The following is a 20,133-nucleotide window of genomic DNA, read 5'->3' as shown; positions in this document are numbered from 1 at the left end:
CGTACTAAACATGTCGCTCCATCGATTTGAATTTCGGAGCTGGAGACCAGCTGTTACATTCTACGATCTTATGGATATGATATTATTATGCTGTGAGTTTTAGTTACTGATTTAGGCTATGAATTTGCATCGAAGATATTAGATATGAATGAAAACTGGTTTGTACGAATTGGTGAATGCGCAGTAGCCTACGGTAAGCACAATATATTAAACCAGGGGTTCCCAAACTTTATTGGCCGCGGGCCAAAATTAGAATCGGAAAGATGTTCGCGGGCCGGAAGAATGTAGCGCCCAAAAGTGGATTCACTTTCATTTGACATTTTCTTGAAACATGTTCGTTTGACTCGTAACAGCGCTCAATGTTGTTTTCCGTCAGAACTGGAATAGTTCGTTGGCAAAGTAGACAAATCTCTAAGTTTGATACTTTTCAATGGAGAAATGCGAACACTGCCATTTATACAAGAAACGTCAGTTTTCTGAGTTTAGTTTTCGTTTGATTTCTGACATCTTTAAGCTTTCCTATATGGCTGATAACTAAATTACTGTCCTTTGTAATCCTAATACCGGTACACATAATTGATATACTGGTATAACTGAATTGTTACGATAAACACGTGCTTGAACTCTGATAATGATATAAATTATCGGTATTTAGATCGCAAAAAGGTAGAAATAAAATCTCTTGAACACTATTTCACGTAAGCTCGGCGGGCCATTTTAAATCGTTACGCGGGCTGTATTTGGCCCGCGGGCCGCGGTTTGGGAACCCCTGTATTAAACGGATAAACGTAAAAAAGACGAATATCGGTCAGAGACCGAAGACTTATCGATCGAAAGTTAGAGGATCACAAAACAGCGCTATTACTCCATAGTGACACCTTGTGTCCCATCACTAATTAATTAATAACTCGCTAATTAGTAATTATACGACATAATTCATCCAAAATAAATAGGCTTCTGGTACGACATATGATGAATGCACATGCCAAATCTGGAGCAGATTCAATCTAGCTTTCGTGAGATTTCGCGTGCATCTAACAAACAGACAAATACCTATCAACATACTTACCGATTAAAATCGATAAGTAATAAGGAAAATAAACACAGACTCATTTGATCTCTTGTAGTTATACAAACAGACATAAAGAAAAACATGTAAAAAAAATTATTGTTGCTGTAGGCCCTCCTACATAGTATGGTCCGTTTAACGTAAGAAAAAATGCAACGAAATTTTCATCACATTTGAACAATTGTATTTGTTTTTTTAGCTTTGAAATTATAATATTACGACTAAGGTGACTTTGTAGTTCGATATGAAAAATATTACACTAATATTAGTTACGCTGTGTCTTCTTTATTCCACAAAAGTGACTTGTAAGTACATTTCCGTTTCTTTTGTCAACCGTCGATAAATTTTGAAATAGGGTAGAGTAGATTAGTTCTATTATATTTGGCCGATATTTATCGCACAGTGTTGCACTTACATATAATTTGTATTTCTGATTTGTTATGTATAAATACAAAATCAAGAGTTACAAGTACAGATATCGCATAACATATTTGAGTCATATTTTAGTCTCTGTGGCTGCCATAATCTGTTAGATAGAATAAAAAACTATCAACATTGAAATAAAACATATATATATATATTTAATATATCACAGTGACTTGGTCGCCGTTCAATTGTCCTCCAGGCCAAGTTTACAACTCTTGTGGCAGTCCATGCAATTCGACATGTGAAGATCCAACTCCCACTTGTAAGCGTTCCTGTGTACAACGATGCCAGTGCCCCCTAGATAAACCCTTTCATCGCGATGGAAAGTATGCATACATTGTATCATTATTAGCAAACAAATACAGTTAGGATTCAAAAGCAATTATTTTTGAGAGAAGTCTTTGACTGCAGGTGTAACCTCAACAAAAGAATGAACGGAGCCAATATTGTACACAATATATAATATATTTTGGAAAAATTTGAACAACTCTGTACAATTTGACTACACAGTTCTTTACTTTTACTCACTTACTATAGTACCCTACCTTACCATATACATAGCCTCGCTCATATTTTATGTCCTTGAGCAGTGGCGGGATTCAGGGATTTCTGTAGTTGAGTTTGATATAAAAGAGAACCTATTCTTATTCAAATTTTGAATCCCATCACTGGCTTCTAGTATCTCGATAAAACTTTCTTTTATGCATATTTCAAAACTCAGGTGTGTTGCGCACGATGATTGCAAAGATAAAGAAGGAGAGAAAAGTAAGATTTATATTTTGGTATATTCATACAGATTAAAGTTGAAATTTCAATATATATATATATATATATATACTAATTTTAATATATATACTTTTGCTACATTTTAGAATGGCCACCACTTGACTGCCCAGCTGACCAAATATACAAAAGATGTGGAAGTTTGTGTAACTTGACTTGTAAAGAACCTTTCCCTACTTGTAGACGTATGTGTGTGGAACGTTGTTCTTGTCGTTCCGATAAGCCTTTTTATCACAAGGGAAAGTAAGAATTCTTCAGTCATATTTTCGTATTCAATAACCTAAAACCAATGTTTGCTATCTACATTAAAATTGATATGTGACGAAAATGATTAAAATTTATGTCAAAAGCAAATTATAAAATTTTGGAAATTATATGGTGGTTGTATATGACCATTAAAATTTAATGCTGGTGGGATCTGAAACATTTTAGCATTGGAATAATAATTTTTTTGGTACAATTTATCAAAAGTATTTTTAATAGTAAGGGCTGTAGTTATGGATCAATATTTCCCTATTGTAAACTTTTTATTCTTTTGCTAGGTGCGTCAAATATTCTAGTTGTATAGAAGATGACGAAAAAAAAGACATACGTAAGAGAATTGAAGTATATTTGAATTAATGAATAGAGACAGAAATAATAAACTAAGCCGATTATAACTAATAAAAAGTAAGCCAAATGTTTACTAAAACATTTTCTCAGGTCTTCAGACATAGCGTCACGCATCTAACAACACTGAATCAGCTGCATCAGAATGTTTTTTATTCCAGGAAATACCGTTGGTGCTCAATTAATTTCAATTAATTAATTTCCAAATATTTTTGTAGATGATATAATGTGCCCACCAACTCAAAAATTTCAACTATGTGGTAGTCGATGTAATAAAACTTGTGACGATGGCGGAAAAGAAAAATCTTGCGCTCGGATATGTGTGACGAGATGCGGATGCCCATATGAGAGGCCGATATGGCACGATAACAGGTTTGTAAATTGTACAAGAATTGAAATGTCTGAACGCGAATTGCTTTGAAAATATTTGAATTCGCGATGAATTCGATTCACACTCACAAAGAAAGACTGGTCACAGTTTTTCTGTATTCTCAAGCTTAAATTGCGTTGATAGGGTATCATTTCCTATATATATATCTATTTTGCAACCTAATCTCATTCTAATAATATATCAGTAACGTCACCTGAGATTGCTGGAAGCTAAATAGTGAATAGCTCAATCCAAACACAAGTAATCTTCTCATCAACATTGAAAAGAGTTGAGAATTCGTGACCTTGCTGCGAACAAACCTATATGGGAAATATTTGCATAACTTGCATCAAATTTAGTAACGCTTCGATGAATCTTACTACTCAGGTGTATACCCTTTTCGAAGTGCCCGAAAAAGCCAGAATCCGGTGCGAGAAGTCATCAAGGAGCAAACAAGGACAAAATACCTATACCGATTGCAGCCTTTAGCATGATGGACAAAGCACTAGCACTGATGAAGGAATTGCAGTTGAAAAAGTTAACGTAAACAAATCATAGTCTGTATCAACATATCATAAAAGTACTGGATCAAATATCTCCAAATCATCTCTATATCTATCTAATAGTTTAGAAACCTGAGTTTTGAAATGAACCGAATTTTTTTCCATTTGTTTTTTTAAATTTGCTGTCACAGCTTTACGAATCGTTTTTCCTGATGTTTTTAAATTTATATGTTAACATGAAAAAGTCAAGAGACAGGAAAACCCAACATATTCGTGTGCCATGTCATTATTCTAATTTTGTACGATGGTGATCCTAACACTTTCTGCGGGTTACATTGAACTAGTTTAGATGAATCCGTTGTATGTAAGCTTTTAAGATATTGATATATATGAATATTTAAATATGAAATTGAGCTACTTTGTAACACATTACGGTATATTGTCAAAGAAACGAATCGTTTGTGTAAGATTTATTTCCGACAATATCAATTGCATCATCGATTCTTGCTGATATACTCTTTCCGCCACCAAGAGCTATATTAACATCACGTAGAACCAAACCTGCTTGTATTCACGATGTCAGAGTTAAAGTATAATATTTCCTAATAATAATAAATTAGAATAGTTCAAACAGTCTCTGAGGACTTTGTTGCATCATTCTCCCCTATATTGTCAGGCTCTCCATAAAATATACAAAATTGGTTGCTGGTAAATGATGTGAGTCAGAGAATTTATTGAGGTATTATTTTCGCAATGTGTGTAGCCGACAAGTCAAATCAAAAAAAAATCCCGGACAAATGTATTTTTCCTTACATCTGAAATTTGCATTTTTCTTATTTCGCCCAAAACTATACAAGCAATACTATCAAATCAATTAGGTTTAATTAATTAGATAATTTAATTTTAAATAATTGATGAAGAATGCTCTCACAGAGAAAAATTGAATTTCGTTTAACGAAACATAATCTCAAAACATGTAAAAATATACATTGTTTGTCAAATCTGAATTACATAGATTTTCCTGACTCAAAGTAACCTTCTTAGAAAGCTATCAATGTGCATTCCGTGCTCACAAAACCTATGTTTACTCAATGTTTAGACATAGTGCATTTTTAGACCGACAGTACTGTCAACGAGGCTGAATCTAGAACTCCATCCTCAGCTTTTGGCGATTTTCATTTCATAAAACTTAGTTTTGTATTGCAACACTTTATAGTCAGTGGTCAGGTGGATAGTCACGTTGAGTATAATTGTTTTCTTCTGACTTCCACTCATGTTTCTCTGATAACGGTTTCGAATTTTGACAATTTGATGGTTGGGAATTGAACGTTTTGAAAAAGCCTTCCAAGTTGGGAAGTGACTGTGTATGCGTTAAGAATGAGGACATTGGTGAAAAACTTTTCGAATCTGTGATAAAATGTTTTTCTATACTCGGATTTTTATTCAAGACGCTTGGTGAGTTCTTGAAAGATTCTCTATTATCTTCCGGGTCTTCATTGGTGGAAGCAATCAACAATGTTTGGTCTGTATTCTCTAATATTGTCTCCAAGGGAGCTTGATTTTGATGTACGTCTGTTTCAATATCAATTGTGCTACTTCCATCTTCTTCTAAAGTTGCCTCACAAGTCATTTCAACTGCATGCTTCGTTCCAGTACATGTTACGTTCGGAGAATTCTCACCGTCGGGAGACGACCTAATTGTCTCGGAATGACGGGCCTTGGACCATTGTTCCTGGCATAACATTTTTGCAAAGTCCTGCATAGACGTTGGAGACTCTAAGTCGTTTTCGGCAAAATTATTTTTCATAAAATTAGTCTCGAGCATGCTTCCTCGAGGTAAATAACCATTAGTATTCGAGGGGTATCTGAGGTAGGATTTTCTTCCCTCGCATTCTCTGTTTTGTTGAAATATTTTTTTGATGAATCCTCTTGATCTTTTGTGAGGATGCTTACGTACATCACCGCCGGCATCATCGATCTGGTCGGAAGTTTCTTTCTAAACAAATAAAAACAAAAAAAATATTACAAAACAGTAAAATTCTCGAACGTTTTCACACTTAAATCTTGGTTTTTAAATACATAAGCTACAATTTTGTACAACAGCAAACATAGGTAGCCAAAAACGTTGGCTTATTTCACTTCTGAGGTCAATTCAAATTACTCGAGCTTTAAAAAATAGTTTCTCAGCCAGGCTAGGATATTGAAGCTCGGATAAAACTGTTATAATTCAAATGTTCATTTCTCATGTGTTAAGCGGCACGGAGTGTGTATTCGAAAACTCTCCTCTAACGAATATTTTAAATATGGATTTTCAGATGTCAATGTACCACGACTTATTCAACTCACCAAAATAGGTTGTTCTGTGCTGCGGTTGGAATACTGGTGTAGTGGAGTCAGTTCTGAGTCGACACCTTGTGGTCTTGAAACAAAAAAGCTCAAACAGCAAACTTGAATTTATACAATTCATAGGGTTGTTAGCAATTTATTTATTAATAATTGTAATAATCCCAGGGTAAAATAAAAAAGAATTAGAAGTTGTTCTAACCTAGAGCTTCTAAAATATGTTGCACAAATTTGACTACAGCATGCGAATCAAAACAATCGCACCGTTGCTATGGTAATTTCAAAGCTCACTCGTGTGGCATATAAACAAAAACAGCAACCTCCGACGTCTTCAACTATTGAAGATTTGATATGTGCTTAATTCTGTCTTTGAATCACAGACAAAAGATATTTCAAAGAAGATTTCAAAGAATTGTTACACAACGCCAACGTTTTGGTGGTATGGGAAGCCACTTTGTCTCTAGTAAAGTCTTTAGTCTGTCCATGAATAACGAGATATTGAAGCATCACCATACTTATTGTCTGACTTCGAAATGACGTTTCTATAAATAAATCACTTGTTTACTCACCTAAAATATGCTTGATATTTTTTATTCGGTGAGTTTATGTTATTTCTTCTGAAATTTTGTATTCTGTTTCCGTGTGCAGACTGGTGTCTTGGTGTCTTAAATATAATTACTGGGTTAATCTAACTGTTAATCAGTGCTATTTAAGTCAATCCTTATAAACATAGTTGCTTTTTCCAGTCATCAGAGTGTTGGGTTTTGTGAATTAACTTCGCCGAGAACTGTCGTTATATCGTTATAACAAAAATTACATAGAATCTTGGAGCCGCAATCCAGTTGAGATTTTGACCGTATTCTTTATTCAACTGGAACGTATTGATTTTTCATAGGAAATTACTACAATTGTTCGATATAATTTATTTATACGACTCGTTCACCTTTTCCGCACTCTTTTCATCGTGTTTCCTGATTTCTTCAGCTATTTCTGTTGAGGTTGGATCAATATTTTTCTGTTGTCGAGCACGACGATCTAAAACACTACTGAAGCGACCTGTGAACAAATAAACAGTTTGTGATATCCCGTCTGGGTCTGTATTCAAGAACGTCTTGCTCACACCTAATAATTTCAATTTTGTTCTGTCTCACAAGATACATTATGGAAGTCAAAGCCACTCCAGAAGGCGAATATCGAACAGAAACGTACAACCAGCTAGTGATGGGATTCAAAGAATTCGCATGGATCTTGAAAACCTTTCTTTGGAACATGTTTTTAATGAAAATTTTGAATCCCTTGACTGCGTACACCTAATTACATTTTATCGTTAGTCAGAACGCAGCGTGTCATGAAATTATATATGACGAATGAATCTAGCCAGTATAGAACGCAATAAAAAAAACGTTTCAGGAATATACTTACATGATAAAAACATTCTAACATTTGTAGTTTTGGTGGAAAATTCGGCACCTTACCTAACTTTGACAATCTCGATGCTGCAACAGTTTCTAAAGTTCTTTTCATGATAGGAAACCTCGGCAGAAGTTCATTGAAATCATCGGCATGTAATGAATAAATACAACAGTTTGTGACTGCAAATACGGAAGCAACTCTTCGTTGATTTGTCAACAGACAGATTTCTGTTAAATATAAATGATACAAAATTCTGTGATTAGACTCTAAATACATTTAATATAAAACGATATCTACGTCGAAATACGCTTACACATGCCTATTTCTGCAGCAAATATAACATGGTAGTATTTTTATCCATAACCATTTTTTCAAGATTGGAATCTCATAATATGATATCATTGGTATTCATTTTTCAAATGCTTATGTGACACTGATCTTCGGTCAGAAAAATGTGGGAAAATTTAATTATGTCGTGTTGCATAATAAAGTTTATATAATACACAATATATTTGATGAGTCAAGTGTTTATACTGTTAAATCTCTAAGTAATATATTGATTAATTGCAAATTATGTTTTACAATCGGCAATGTTGGCAATTTTCTCACGCATTTCTTGGAATCGAAAACAATTATAGTAATGTAGTAATGTGGAGAAAGTATTATACTGTATTGGTTATTGAATTACATATTTGTGTGATTATAAATTGTATTTACTTATATTAGTGTTATCGATTTTCTATTTGTTGTTTTTATTAGCTAAAGTGTATTGATTATTTTTCAAATATGGTTGATCTCCCTTTTATAAGTAAAAATTAATTGCTGACGTAGGCGTTTCAAAAAATTTGTAATAATATGATAATCTAGATTAAAACTATGTCCTGTAGTCGTCATTAATATGCTATTATTGTTGAGTCGTAATTTGAATTTGGTGTGTGCAAAGGGCAGCGGGCGAAGTAGTTCAATCAATTTTCATTCTTCAATATTTAAAATCTCCATTCTTTATGTTCATTTCTTGATAAAAACGAGCTAGATTTTTCTAATCAATGCAAACCAATCAGAGGAAACGGAGAAACAAAAAAGCGGTCTTTCATTTTAAGCAGATCAACTAAAACTAATATGCATATTATAGAAACATGTCAAACAGCTGTGAGATTTAATAGGAGGCGAGTTTTCTGCAAGCTATCTAAACGTCATATTTGAAACTTCGTTATTTGACAAGAGTATAACGGATAAAGGAAAACAATTGTAAGCTAACATTTGTTGTGTGGAAACTTTCAGTTCTAACTTAATAAAATATCGCTAGAATAAGCGGATCTGGAGTAAAATAGAACATAGAAAATCTTTGAACAAATCGTATTTCGTATTTTTTTATGAATTGTACCTTGAAGGTTCACTAACACTGCCATACTATCTCCTTGACAAAGTAAAGACTAAAGCAATTTTTCCGAAACAACAAAAGAAGTCGAAGTGCAATTTATGTCGCTAGTCATTCGACCACATACCACAGATCATGTAAAGGTGGAAAATTCTGTAGAAAATGTATTTACCACCAAAGTATGATCCATCAGATAGCTGGGTTGTATTAAGGTTTGAAACACTTTTTATTTCCACAACTCCGTGTTGTATAAAATACATCTTCTTTCCCATAGAACCCTCCTTGACTATTATATCTGTGGTTAAAAAAAATAGTCAAATTTTCATAGATGATTGAATATTCAAATATATTCAGGTTTAGAAAGTTGTCGGTAAGACTCAACATACGGTACACACAAAAACAACCACGACAAAACAAATTGTGGTGTGCTTATATAATTAGTAGTTGTTCGAATTTGTTAAAGTTTTACTCATGCAACGCAAAATGTCATTTTTAAAATAGTCTAATCTAAATGAAAATGTACCAGTTGGTTGAAAGACTTCAAACTTAAGTTTCTGTACAACTTCTGTAACAAACTCCTGTTCTGCGTTACGAAAGAACGGTACAGATGCCACCAAGTGTCGACAATTGAAATTGACAATTTCCTAAAAATTTAAGAAAGTGGTTTAGTGTATTATTATCCACCTAACCGTTTCATAATTATTGCAAATGTGAATACATCCGAAAAATGTGTCATCTAATCATTTATAAATGAAATAATAAAATGGTATGTCTTTTATAGTATTAGAAAATGTTTATTTTAACAAGCAAAAGATAAATAGCGTTTATTTTATCAAAAATGCACTCCTCTTGCTGGTTGTTACCAATTGCTCACGCGGGATGCCCGAATATCTATACATCCATTTCGGGTTTGCAATGAACATAGTTTGTGATGTATGTTTGCATTTTTTGTTATCAAAGGACAAAAATCAAAGTAGCATTTTATCTACAATACCTCCTGAAGCGAAGGCGATATTTCTGCAAGTATTCCTTGTTCATCGAACATCTTTCCTTGAAATCTATTCTCATAGTATTCGTAAACTTTCATTCTAATCGATTTAGGTAATCTTCTATATCTCATGTATTCCTTCACTTGCATGTACTGTAAAGATAATATCAGAGATGTATTTTAAACAAATCCTGCGCTCAATTTTATCTTCACTTATTGAGACTTTTATTTATTCGTTGTCAATCGGCCGATTCAATTGAAATATGCCGAGGTTAGCCTTTTACTTGACACTCAATTTTTTTTTAATAAAATATGTGCTAGGTTAGATCAATAAAATGAAGAAGATTTGCTTAAAAATGTAAATAATAGAGTTATTTTACGAATGAAAACAACCGTCACTGAAGTTGGCTGAAAGTTTTATCAAAAACATCACAAGCAGTCAACACTAAATGGAAGATACACTTTTCAAAAACTTAGCTGCGGTAATAATGTGCCATGGATTAGAACTTTTTTGGCAAATAGAAAGAAGACCAGACAGGTTGATGTTACGATAGCGATTATCTTTTTTTACGATAAATGGTTCTAATTACGCACAGGGTATTTAGTTTTCCCATTAAACTATCTCCCATGTTAATTGCGAAATGACTGTTTGGCAATATCACATCCCTACGTCATTTGAAAGCAAATATGATTGCTAAAATACAGGATACAATTTTTTGCATAGTATCAATTTCACCATTTTACGAACCACGCAAAAACCGTTGATCAGTTAATCTTTGATTAGCATTATATAATTAGTAACAATAATTATCAAAGATGTAACTAATTGTTACAGCAACAGACTAGTTTTGTTTATACTCAAACATTCGCGTTTGATTCGCATTCATCAATTTGATCGCGTTGAAAAATCAGTTTTGTGGCAGTTTTCAGACTCGAAATACTCAGTCACTGCTTTTATTCAATGACTGAATCTTCTGCACAATTACGAACAACTAGTCCAGTGCAAACCGGATAAACCTACCTTTTCTTTATATTGCCGTTTTGATGAATCTAAGGATTGTATAAGTGCAGTTGTGTGTCCAATAAACATCGCAAAACAAACAGCACCTTTCAAATAAGAAAAGTGTACTATATACATTTGTGATAGCCCTAGGGGAGATAATTTTATGTAGCAAGCATGTAATACGTATTCATGTAGCTGTTTTTTGGGCTCACCACCTCAACTAAAGTGTACAAATTTAGGTGGAGGATTTCGATTTGATCATTACAGCTCTATACACCCTAAGTGCCATCAGATTGGACAAAATTTATAGGTAAGCACCATGAATTCCCTCATTATTATCCTTATCGTTAACTTACGAAGCAAAATGATATTCAGCGTTGTTATGATAACGTTGGGAATAGAATTACCTGGCTTCAATAAAAGCAAATCGAAGAGAAATATTTTACTTCGTCACTTAATATTATTTACCTGATACCATCGATATCATTGTCATCCAAAGATCCATTAAATTTTTTGGTGGTTGCTGTCCATATCCGATACAGAGCATGTGAGACATTGCTTTAAATAATGCCCAAGAGTATTTCTCACCCCAGGAAGCATCCTGTCAAATCCAAGAACGAGGTAAAAACATAATTATGTTTAATGGATTTTCCAATAACAGTGAACTAATGTGACATACAGCGTTATGTATACATGATTTAGTAAAAAATCGTGGCTGTGGAAAGAGTTTTCTACCTAGCACCAATATATATCAGATGCTAGCAATTTTAGTATTGACTGACAACACTGCATTAAAGCCGTAACTGTCCTTATTCTAGCTAACTCTTTCCTAGATTTGATACCAAAGAAATGTATTCCATAGATTGTGATGTCTATTGTGACAAAGAATTCAAACATTATGAATGATATAAAAGTGTAAAAAAAAAATATATTTATACAATTGCCATCAGGTAATTTCAAGTGACAAGTGATTATCCGAGCAGACAAACGGTACTCCCGAAGTATGTGAAGCAAGATGGCGGACACCAGAACGTAGTATGTGCACCAGGTTAGGGTTAGGCCATAATTTCAGGTACAAATACTATGGGAGTCACTTGGCTACCACCTGAACTCGTAATAGAACCAAATAAGGAAAATTGGAATAAAATTACGGCCTAACCCTGACCTGGTACACATACTACGCTCCGGTGTCCGCCATCTTGGTTACATACTTCGGGAGTACCCGGCGAAGTACGTTGAAATATTTTCCAATTAGCCCACGATGGATCAAATATATCGTATAAAATTTCGCTGAGGTGAAGTAATTCGTATTTAGTAATCAGTAATTAATGTTTTATATTGTTCTTCAAGCCGCTAGTCAACTTGTAAAATTTGATTCACCAATGAAAGCTTGAAAATACCTGAAGTTTGTCAACCACAATCCATGAATCTGGTGGAAAATCGTACAGCATTGGCACCATATACTGCAGACAGCCGTTCCAATGACCGATCAGTAACATCAAACAAACCAGGTTGAAAATTCGGACAGCTGCAACAGCTAGATCGTATTGCATGTTGACAATCTGAAAGCATTATGATTATATCGTAGTTAGAAAGGGCGTTCCGTAATGCCCTAGAAATCTTCTCCGAGATGATATCTCTAACATTTAACGTTAGGTCATGTTCTCCGGCGCTGTGACGTCGGGGCTTAAATCATCGCACACCAAGAAGAACTAAACGTCAATCTACAAAAGTTTTTAGAGGCAATCAACAAATGACTCAAGCAATAATACATTAATTGGTTGCATCTGAATGTCCTGGAACTCTAATAGTATCAATGTATACCATTCCTATTGATAGATATTGTTAGGCAAATGCCAAAAATTCCTGTGTTTGACATTGTTAATAAAAACTACTTATGGGTGCAGTCTCAAGCAAATAATTCTTTTGGATTTAGTGAAGTCAATCATCAATTTACCTCTTCCCATTGATGAACGTATCTGATCAATCGAGAGATTCGTAACAAGCGAAGAAGACTCAACATCTTCGCAAAGCGAAACAATTTCATTGCACGTGAAGCACTTGCACTTGCTGACACTCCATTGAGAAGCTTGAAGGTAAAAACAATCATTATATTATGTACGGAAGTGTGATTAGTTGTACATGGCTTGGAAGATATCACTTGGACTACATATCGAAAGGCATAACCTCGAAACGAAAATCATTGCAATAAACTTTAGGAAACGCGATTAGACATACTTTGCTTTTGCACATTGATTACCGATTACTATATCACTTCCAAGTCATCTGGAACTTTGCTTTCCCGACAAAAACTTTCTGCAACTCGACTATATCTGTCCATAATCAATATATACAAAAGGTAGTTTGGCTTGGATATGCGTGCGGCATATAAACAAACTACATGGACATCCACACTATATTCACATAACCTTGTATAAACGAAAAGGCAGTATATCATTACAAACAAGTTTTGTTGTGATTACAAATGTTAAACCATCCACGCTCCTCCGTTTGCGTCTGATAATGACACAAAAAAAAATTCTGACAGTATATCAGAATCTTTCTAAACTTTATAATTTCTAGGCGACCGAAAGCGTATTTGCATGCAAACATGCTTTAGAACCGAAAGTATATCTACATCTTTTACAAACGTGCAAACCAATGTGTATCAACGGCGATGGTAATGTAAATTACTGTGTTACACTATCCAATTCCGTGCGTTTTAATAAATTGCACTTCCATACTATTGAATAATACAATTATAAAGCAGTCATTCCTTCAATGTCCGTAAAGATCGAACGGTTCAGCTGGTAAAATCAATTTATCGTTCGAGTTCATATATAATGCATACACGGAGGTACATTACTAACGACATGTGTTGATTAACGTATCGACGAAATACAGAACCTTCAATTAGATAATGTTGTACAATTTCTCCATCACCGTCAAAATTTCGATCGTGGAATATTATATCAAGACGGTTCGATTTTACCAAGATCCCGACATGGAGCGTAAAATTAGTGACAATAAATAAATGACAAAGTAAATAAGATACGCGGAACAAATTTCAAATACTCGTTGCATTAAAAGTCCCTCGGCATCAGTTACAAATCCTTTATTAACAAAATTTACAGTAATTAAATCAATAATATCCGATATTATTCACGAAAAAGTTTTGCTCCGAAAACGATTTTCAGTGACTATGTGATGTTGTATTTGCGCATGTGCAAGTCTACTGCACTCTTTACTTCAACGATCAATTCGTGTCGTTTTCATCTATCAATTTACAATAAAATCAGAAAATCATTGACACAAAACTAATTTTTTAAGCGATGGAGATCTTCCGCGGGCCTAAAGAAAAAGTCATTTTGACATGATGAAAATTATCCAAAGTCCTTATTTTTTGGTGATACAGTGGTCTGATTGGAGGGCGTTTAAATTTACTCTTATCTCTCTCTCTTATTGATAGAACTTCAACGAGGTAAATTAAAGTAATCTTATCTATTTCTTTGAATGATAATCATATTGTCACTGAAGATTTGTTTTATCGGATGCTTTCGGAGGCTCTTACCTAAATGAATTACATATCATGATAGATAATAGGTTTTGCAGTCGGAATATGTACGTTGCAGCCATTTATATGTCGCACCGTCCAGATCCAAATATCGCGTTCTTACCGCTTACAATCCGGTAGGAATGCCAGATATATCCATGTTCTTAATTACGGTCTTACATATTTCATGCTTAAGATGAGGATAAATCGGTCAAATTCAATTCCGTGATTTTCACTCCAATTGACGACAATATGTTACACGGCGCCATCGTTATCGACGTTACGTTGACGTTAAAAGCAGTTCTCTTTCCGCTGAGATTAAAAAGGAACGAACAAATCGATAGGGTATGTATCGGCGCCAAAAGACCATGCATTAGCGTGATGTACCAATCAAAATAATGTATAGCTAATAAAAGTTCTGCTTAGGGAGAGTGAAAAATTAAATCTTCGGTTAATTAACGTTTTGTTTTCTCGTACGACTGGAGAAACATTCCGGTTTGAAACACCCTATTAACAAGAAATACAAATAAGCAAGTTGCATGAAACCGCAACTATAATATGCAAAAATGAACAAGTGAAATTAAACTCTGTCAGATACCGTTGCTATGTTCACCTCGGACAAAGTAGGGTCTCACTATAATCGTGTTTAGAGGGTAGGGTGGCGCTGCCGAAGCATGTACAATTATAGGCCAAAAGCAAAAGCGGCACGTAGAAACCAACCGGTACAGCGCACATAACTTGATAAAAAATAATCATTCAAGAGAAACGCCGCCGTTTTCTCGTCTGTCACACCCTGGATGCCGTAAGGTACTACATATTCAGCAACTAATGATTTATGAGTATGATTATGTAGTATGAATAATATGGGAAAGTAAATCGAGTCTCCTTAGAAGTATTTTAAAAAACATTATTTGTAAAATTTGCGTATTATGTTGAATCGGATATCCAATTGAATGAAACTTGTATGTAGATGGAATGGAACCTATGTTAATCCTCTGGCGGCCATGATGCCGTCGAAGAAAAAGGTTATGCTTAAACAAGTTTGTTTATGGGTTAAAGTTATTCGAATTTGATGTGGATGAAAACGACAATTCTAATTCTAAATTCTAAAAACCCCTTACTATGTATACATGAACGGGTGGATATTTCATTCACAGAATGGACAAGATTCTTCAATTTCGCTAACACCCGTGTATGGAGTTTTGTTAGAAAGATGGATTCAATATTTTTCACAATTTTCTCTAATTTGACTGGATATTAGGAAGGGCAGTGTAGATTGGTTACCTATTTAAAATTGAGATAGCACTCAGGAGCACTAAACTATACAAGTAATACTGCATAAAGAAAATCAATGCCCATGTCTAGACAAATACTTGCCTAAACAGAAATAGCCGGCATTCTGAAGAAACAGAATAAAAGGATTTGCCATCTTAGTTTTAATTTTATATTTTATTGTTAATAAAATTTTTAAATGACGGTAGTAACTTTAATTCTGCGTCTGTAATAATCTTAAAATTTGTGTCTATCCAAACCACAAAATTTACACGATAAAATATCACGTTTTAATAATTTAAATGTAATATGGTTTTCAAGTAATCTAGTTTAATAAATTGAGCTCGCACTTGTGAATGGGATAGTATAAAACATTATTCAATTTAGTTATTTTAGATAATGAACTTCTAAATCGAGCAAATATCACCCAATAATGTATTTAAATAACCTGCGAAGAATGCAAATAGATAAACTGAAATAAATTACATGGATCACTAGAACCTATGAAAGATGCCATCATGCAAAAAAAAAATTCTTTACGAGATAATATGACCCGAATTTTCTTTGATCTACTTTGTCAGGAAACCCGGTTACCAGCACTGAACAAGGCATCGTACGAGTTAACGCTCGAATCCCAAGATACCATATTCTGCTTCGGGGGTTCAGATTTCCACATAAAACCGTTTACTGGTGTATTACCACGAGTGAATGTATTGTGCTTATAAAATTCAATGTTTTTCATTCAACTCACCTGCAAAATATAGTCTATCGGAAGAGTAGAAAGTAAATCGACAAAAAACCATGTTTTGAGATAATTCGTTCGGATCCTACGCAAATTTAGAACGACATCCCCATCACCATATTCCACAATTATTCCGGTATGAAAATTTATGATGATGTCACTTAAAAACCTAGATATTGTTAAATAAATATATACATGAAATTAGCATTTGATCGTCAGATGGGCGGGCACGACAGCGGCGTTGAACGTTCTAAAATAAGATCATCATAAAATATTAAAAAATAATCTTCGCCGAGTCGGGTTCAATTCGGGCTTTCAATAAATAAGTCTGCTTCACGCCGTTTTCCTACATACTAAATTTGCATAATTCCATATTTCGTTATGCGGTACATGCTGTTGGGAAATGTCAGAAATCAATAGAGAACAGCAAATATCTTTTAAAATTAATATAAAAATGAAAAAGTTATGTACTTGTTCAAAATTTACAACCTTTTTTCTATGGTTAAACTGAGAATTGGTTAATTCTTACTCTCTCAAGTATATGCGACATGGATGTTCTGTTCGATCTGGATATTCTGTGCGACCTGGATATTCTGTAGCATGGCAATTTAAACTACTTTCCAATCCACAGATAAATGCGACATAGAAGTTTAGTTATCCAGTCATTCAAATACACAATTAGCTTATATATTGTAATTTGAATCATTTTTTTTTTGCATTCGGGTCTTTCTTCAAACGAGTTCACGTAAAAACAAACTTATGAATATATATTATTTGACATAACCCACGGGTCAACTCCACTCTAGCCTTGAAACGATTCATTTTATTATGTTACTAGTCACTTGTAATTGATATTTTGCATTTCCGCATAAATTTTGGGTTTGTATAGCCTTGCCAAAAATTATTACAATTGGTAAAATGTAGATATTACATATATAGTAAAGTCGGGTAACTGTCCATTGACAGAATGCTATAGAAATCCATTTGAAAATTTTTACAGAATAATATCTCAATCGTCAAACAACTTACCAAAAGTCTAAAACAAGGTTGAATGCCATCCACCCTGGATCAGAGGTCATCTTGTCATTGAAAAAAGTAATCGCCACCGGTATGATTATCATGCTTATGATCAACAATACGAGCGAGACGAAGTCCCAATAAAATCTGCAATCGATATAAAGACACTTTGAAAATTGCTCTCTTTTCATTTTACATTTGCGAATCTTTTAAAGTTTTGCACCAGCAGAATATATTCGGCCTTGTACAATCATTGGTAGGATAAAAGGATAATAGTAAATAGTTGTATGATGCATTACGCATTCCAAAAGACGTTCGATCGATAAATATTTACGTTGATGGCTATTGGCTACGCATAAACAGAAGAATTACAAATGTGTTATTTTAACTTGTTTCAAAATTCACGAATCAGCTTAAATAATTCATTAAATCTCTCATGAGTTCAATTTTCAGCAAATTAGAAATATTTAGTTCTATTATTTTTCAAATGCTGCTGGAAAACTTACACGAGGGTAATGTTCGAATTTTTAAGCATCATTTCGCTATCTTCGTATAAGTAACTATTTATAAATTCAATAATTAAGTATAATTTAAATGGACGCATACTCACTTTCATATACTAAGTGATCAGCAGGTGATCACAATATGCGAAAACAAAAATAATCAACAACAAACAAACTGAACCCCAAAATATCTATAGGCTGTATGGAATGAAGTAACATTTCATAGACATTTGAAATTGTGAAGTTGATATAAAATCAAATTGTTGTTTTTATGAAAGATGTACCTGAAATTTGAATATGGATGAATAACAAATGCCCCAACTTTTTCTTGTCTTTCCTGCTCTTGTTCGACGCCTTTCCTACTCCCATACATTCTTAGAGAAAATTTGGTCACAGGAACAGACATTGAACCTCCCGTATACCTTCACAAATAAAAATTGACATCAGTGGTCGCATTGCTTTGATTTATTTGAATACATTAAGATATCACTATCTACCGTTTCATTTTTATTTTATATTGATTCTTCAGGTTCAATTCAGTCCAAAGTAAAATATAAAAGCTGATATCACTTCGATTGCGAAACAAGATTGCACGGTTCAAATATTTTGACTGAGACTTATTACTAAAAATTGAACTTTTCCATTCGATGATGCCAGAATAACTTGAAATATTTCATAAAAGTTAAAGAAACTTTTGATCTTTATTCTAACGCTCATATATACACACACACATTTGTATATATATTTATACATACGTATTTCATGAAACAGTTGAATTCTGGTCATAATTGGTTCATTTTAATACTTACCACGCAAACGCCATCAACGATTTCCCAGGCTTGGTTTTTCTTCTAAAACCCATGGTTGTCAAGCCAATAAATCACAAACTAAGTCAGAAAATCAAAGATCTTCCATGCAGATATAAAAATATAAAAATATTATAGTTTATTGGACGTTCTAAACAGTAATCAAGATTTATTCGTCATATCACCGCTTCTTATAGTCATAATCATTTTTGCATTACACTACCTTCCAACCGATCCATAGGAGTTATGTCATAAAATATTTATCTGAACAAATAATACATTTTTGGCGCATTGATATTTTCAATAATACCCATCAGACCATCACATATTGCACGGCTTAAAATAACGTAAGTGTATTTTGTACGTCGTTATAGCAAGATTATGCGTGAAATAATACAAAAATTACTCGACCGACTGATCACACGTGAAATTTTAATGAGACTAATTGTAAATTTTCCAGAAATAAGTCTTCGATAGAAGAATACACATCTTAAAAAATGGAACAAATGGAATATTCCACGGTCATCCGTCAAGCTTTAATCTACATAATAAGTATTATCTTCTACGATATATCGCGCACTTGTACGCGTCTCTTTTAGAACCAATGTGTGATTGGATACGATCATTACCAACGGAATTTGACAAAATATCTTGAAATTGCGTTCAGTCATCGAGATTACAAAATCAGGAAGTTGTTCCGTTTATACTTAAATTTGTCTCAGCTCAGAAAAAATCTCAAATTTGTTCGCTAAAAGAATGCATGTTCTTATAACGAGAACAACGAGATTGTCTTGAATTATTCATACTCTTCGACGTCAGTTACCAGTTGTAAAATAACATCGGATATATCATTACCGGAATAAATTAAAACGACAAAAATATTACATTGCATATCAGTTGTAAACTCATATTGTAATACTTTAATCTACAAAAATTGGACATATAAGGTGTTTTTTCTATCAAATATTACGACAATATTTCAACCAAAAGTACCTACTTTCCGGGCGAATAATCTGATCATATCTATTCTTTTCTCTATGACTAGATAACAACATAACCTTCATCCTCAAACTCAGTTTGGGTTATTTTTTAGATGGTTTCTAAATATGTTCTTTATGCTGAACAGTATTTCCTCCGTGTACTAGAGCTCAAATATAATAAATCACTATCGTCATATTATCATTGAATAAATATTACGTGATAAAGCTATGCCAAGGAAAAATTGTCGACGGTAGGAAATTTCCTCTCATATGGAATAAATAAGTATCAAGCTACAGCGCTATACTGTTTTGATAGCGGTCGCTATTTCTTATATTTGTCTACCTCAATCTTATGATATTGTGCCTGATGAATTT

The 20,133-nt window shown here is 33.7% G+C and overlaps 2 protein-coding genes across 3 annotated transcripts; one reads left to right on the top strand and one right to left on the bottom strand.

Annotated features, from left to right (window-relative positions):
* The first annotated feature begins 1,215 nt into the window (after window positions 1-1,215).
* On the top strand, window positions 1,216-4,394 carry LOC120335838 (von Willebrand factor-like). Its single transcript, XM_078110138.1, has 7 exons — window positions 1,216-1,374; window positions 1,665-1,821; window positions 2,217-2,260; window positions 2,368-2,521; window positions 2,821-2,870; window positions 3,106-3,259; window positions 3,645-4,394. Exons 1-7 carry the CDS (start codon window positions 1,314-1,316, stop codon window positions 3,802-3,804), a joined length of 780 nt encoding a protein of 259 aa, XP_077966264.1. The 5' UTR covers window positions 1,216-1,313; the 3' UTR covers window positions 3,805-4,394.
* Window positions 3,983-18,933, bottom strand: LOC120335836 (potassium/sodium hyperpolarization-activated cyclic nucleotide-gated channel 3-like). Of its 2 annotated transcripts, XM_039403447.2 has the most exons (16): window positions 18,782-18,933; window positions 18,257-18,394; window positions 17,482-17,616; window positions 16,462-16,621; window positions 12,843-12,974; window positions 12,286-12,447; window positions 11,354-11,486; window positions 10,904-10,989; window positions 9,889-10,035; window positions 9,418-9,538; window positions 9,067-9,189; window positions 7,579-7,743; window positions 7,047-7,159; window positions 6,673-6,767; window positions 6,107-6,179; window positions 3,983-5,756 (listed from the first exon to the last, which is right to left on the bottom strand). In XM_039403447.2, the coding sequence occupies exons 1-16, from the start codon at window positions 18,832-18,834 to the stop codon at window positions 4,977-4,979; spliced, it is 2,616 nt and encodes an 871-aa protein (XP_039259381.2). In that variant the 5' UTR covers window positions 18,835-18,933; the 3' UTR covers window positions 3,983-4,976. The 2 variants fall into 2 exon arrangements, with proteins under 2 accessions (XP_039259381.2, XP_039259382.2); XM_039403448.2 differs by lacking the exons at window positions 16,462-16,621; window positions 17,482-17,616; window positions 18,257-18,394; window positions 18,782-18,933 and adding an exon at window positions 13,124-14,598.
* Window positions 18,934-20,133: the final 1,200 nt, after the last annotated feature.

This window comes from Styela clava, chromosome 2 (genome assembly GCF_964204865.1).
Source record: "Styela clava chromosome 2, kaStyClav1.hap1.2, whole genome shotgun sequence".
Taxonomy (NCBI): Eukaryota; Metazoa; Chordata; class Ascidiacea; order Stolidobranchia; family Styelidae; genus Styela; species Styela clava.
The sequence above is the reverse complement of the archived record's forward strand: the minus strand, read 5'-3'. Positions and strand labels throughout refer to the sequence as shown.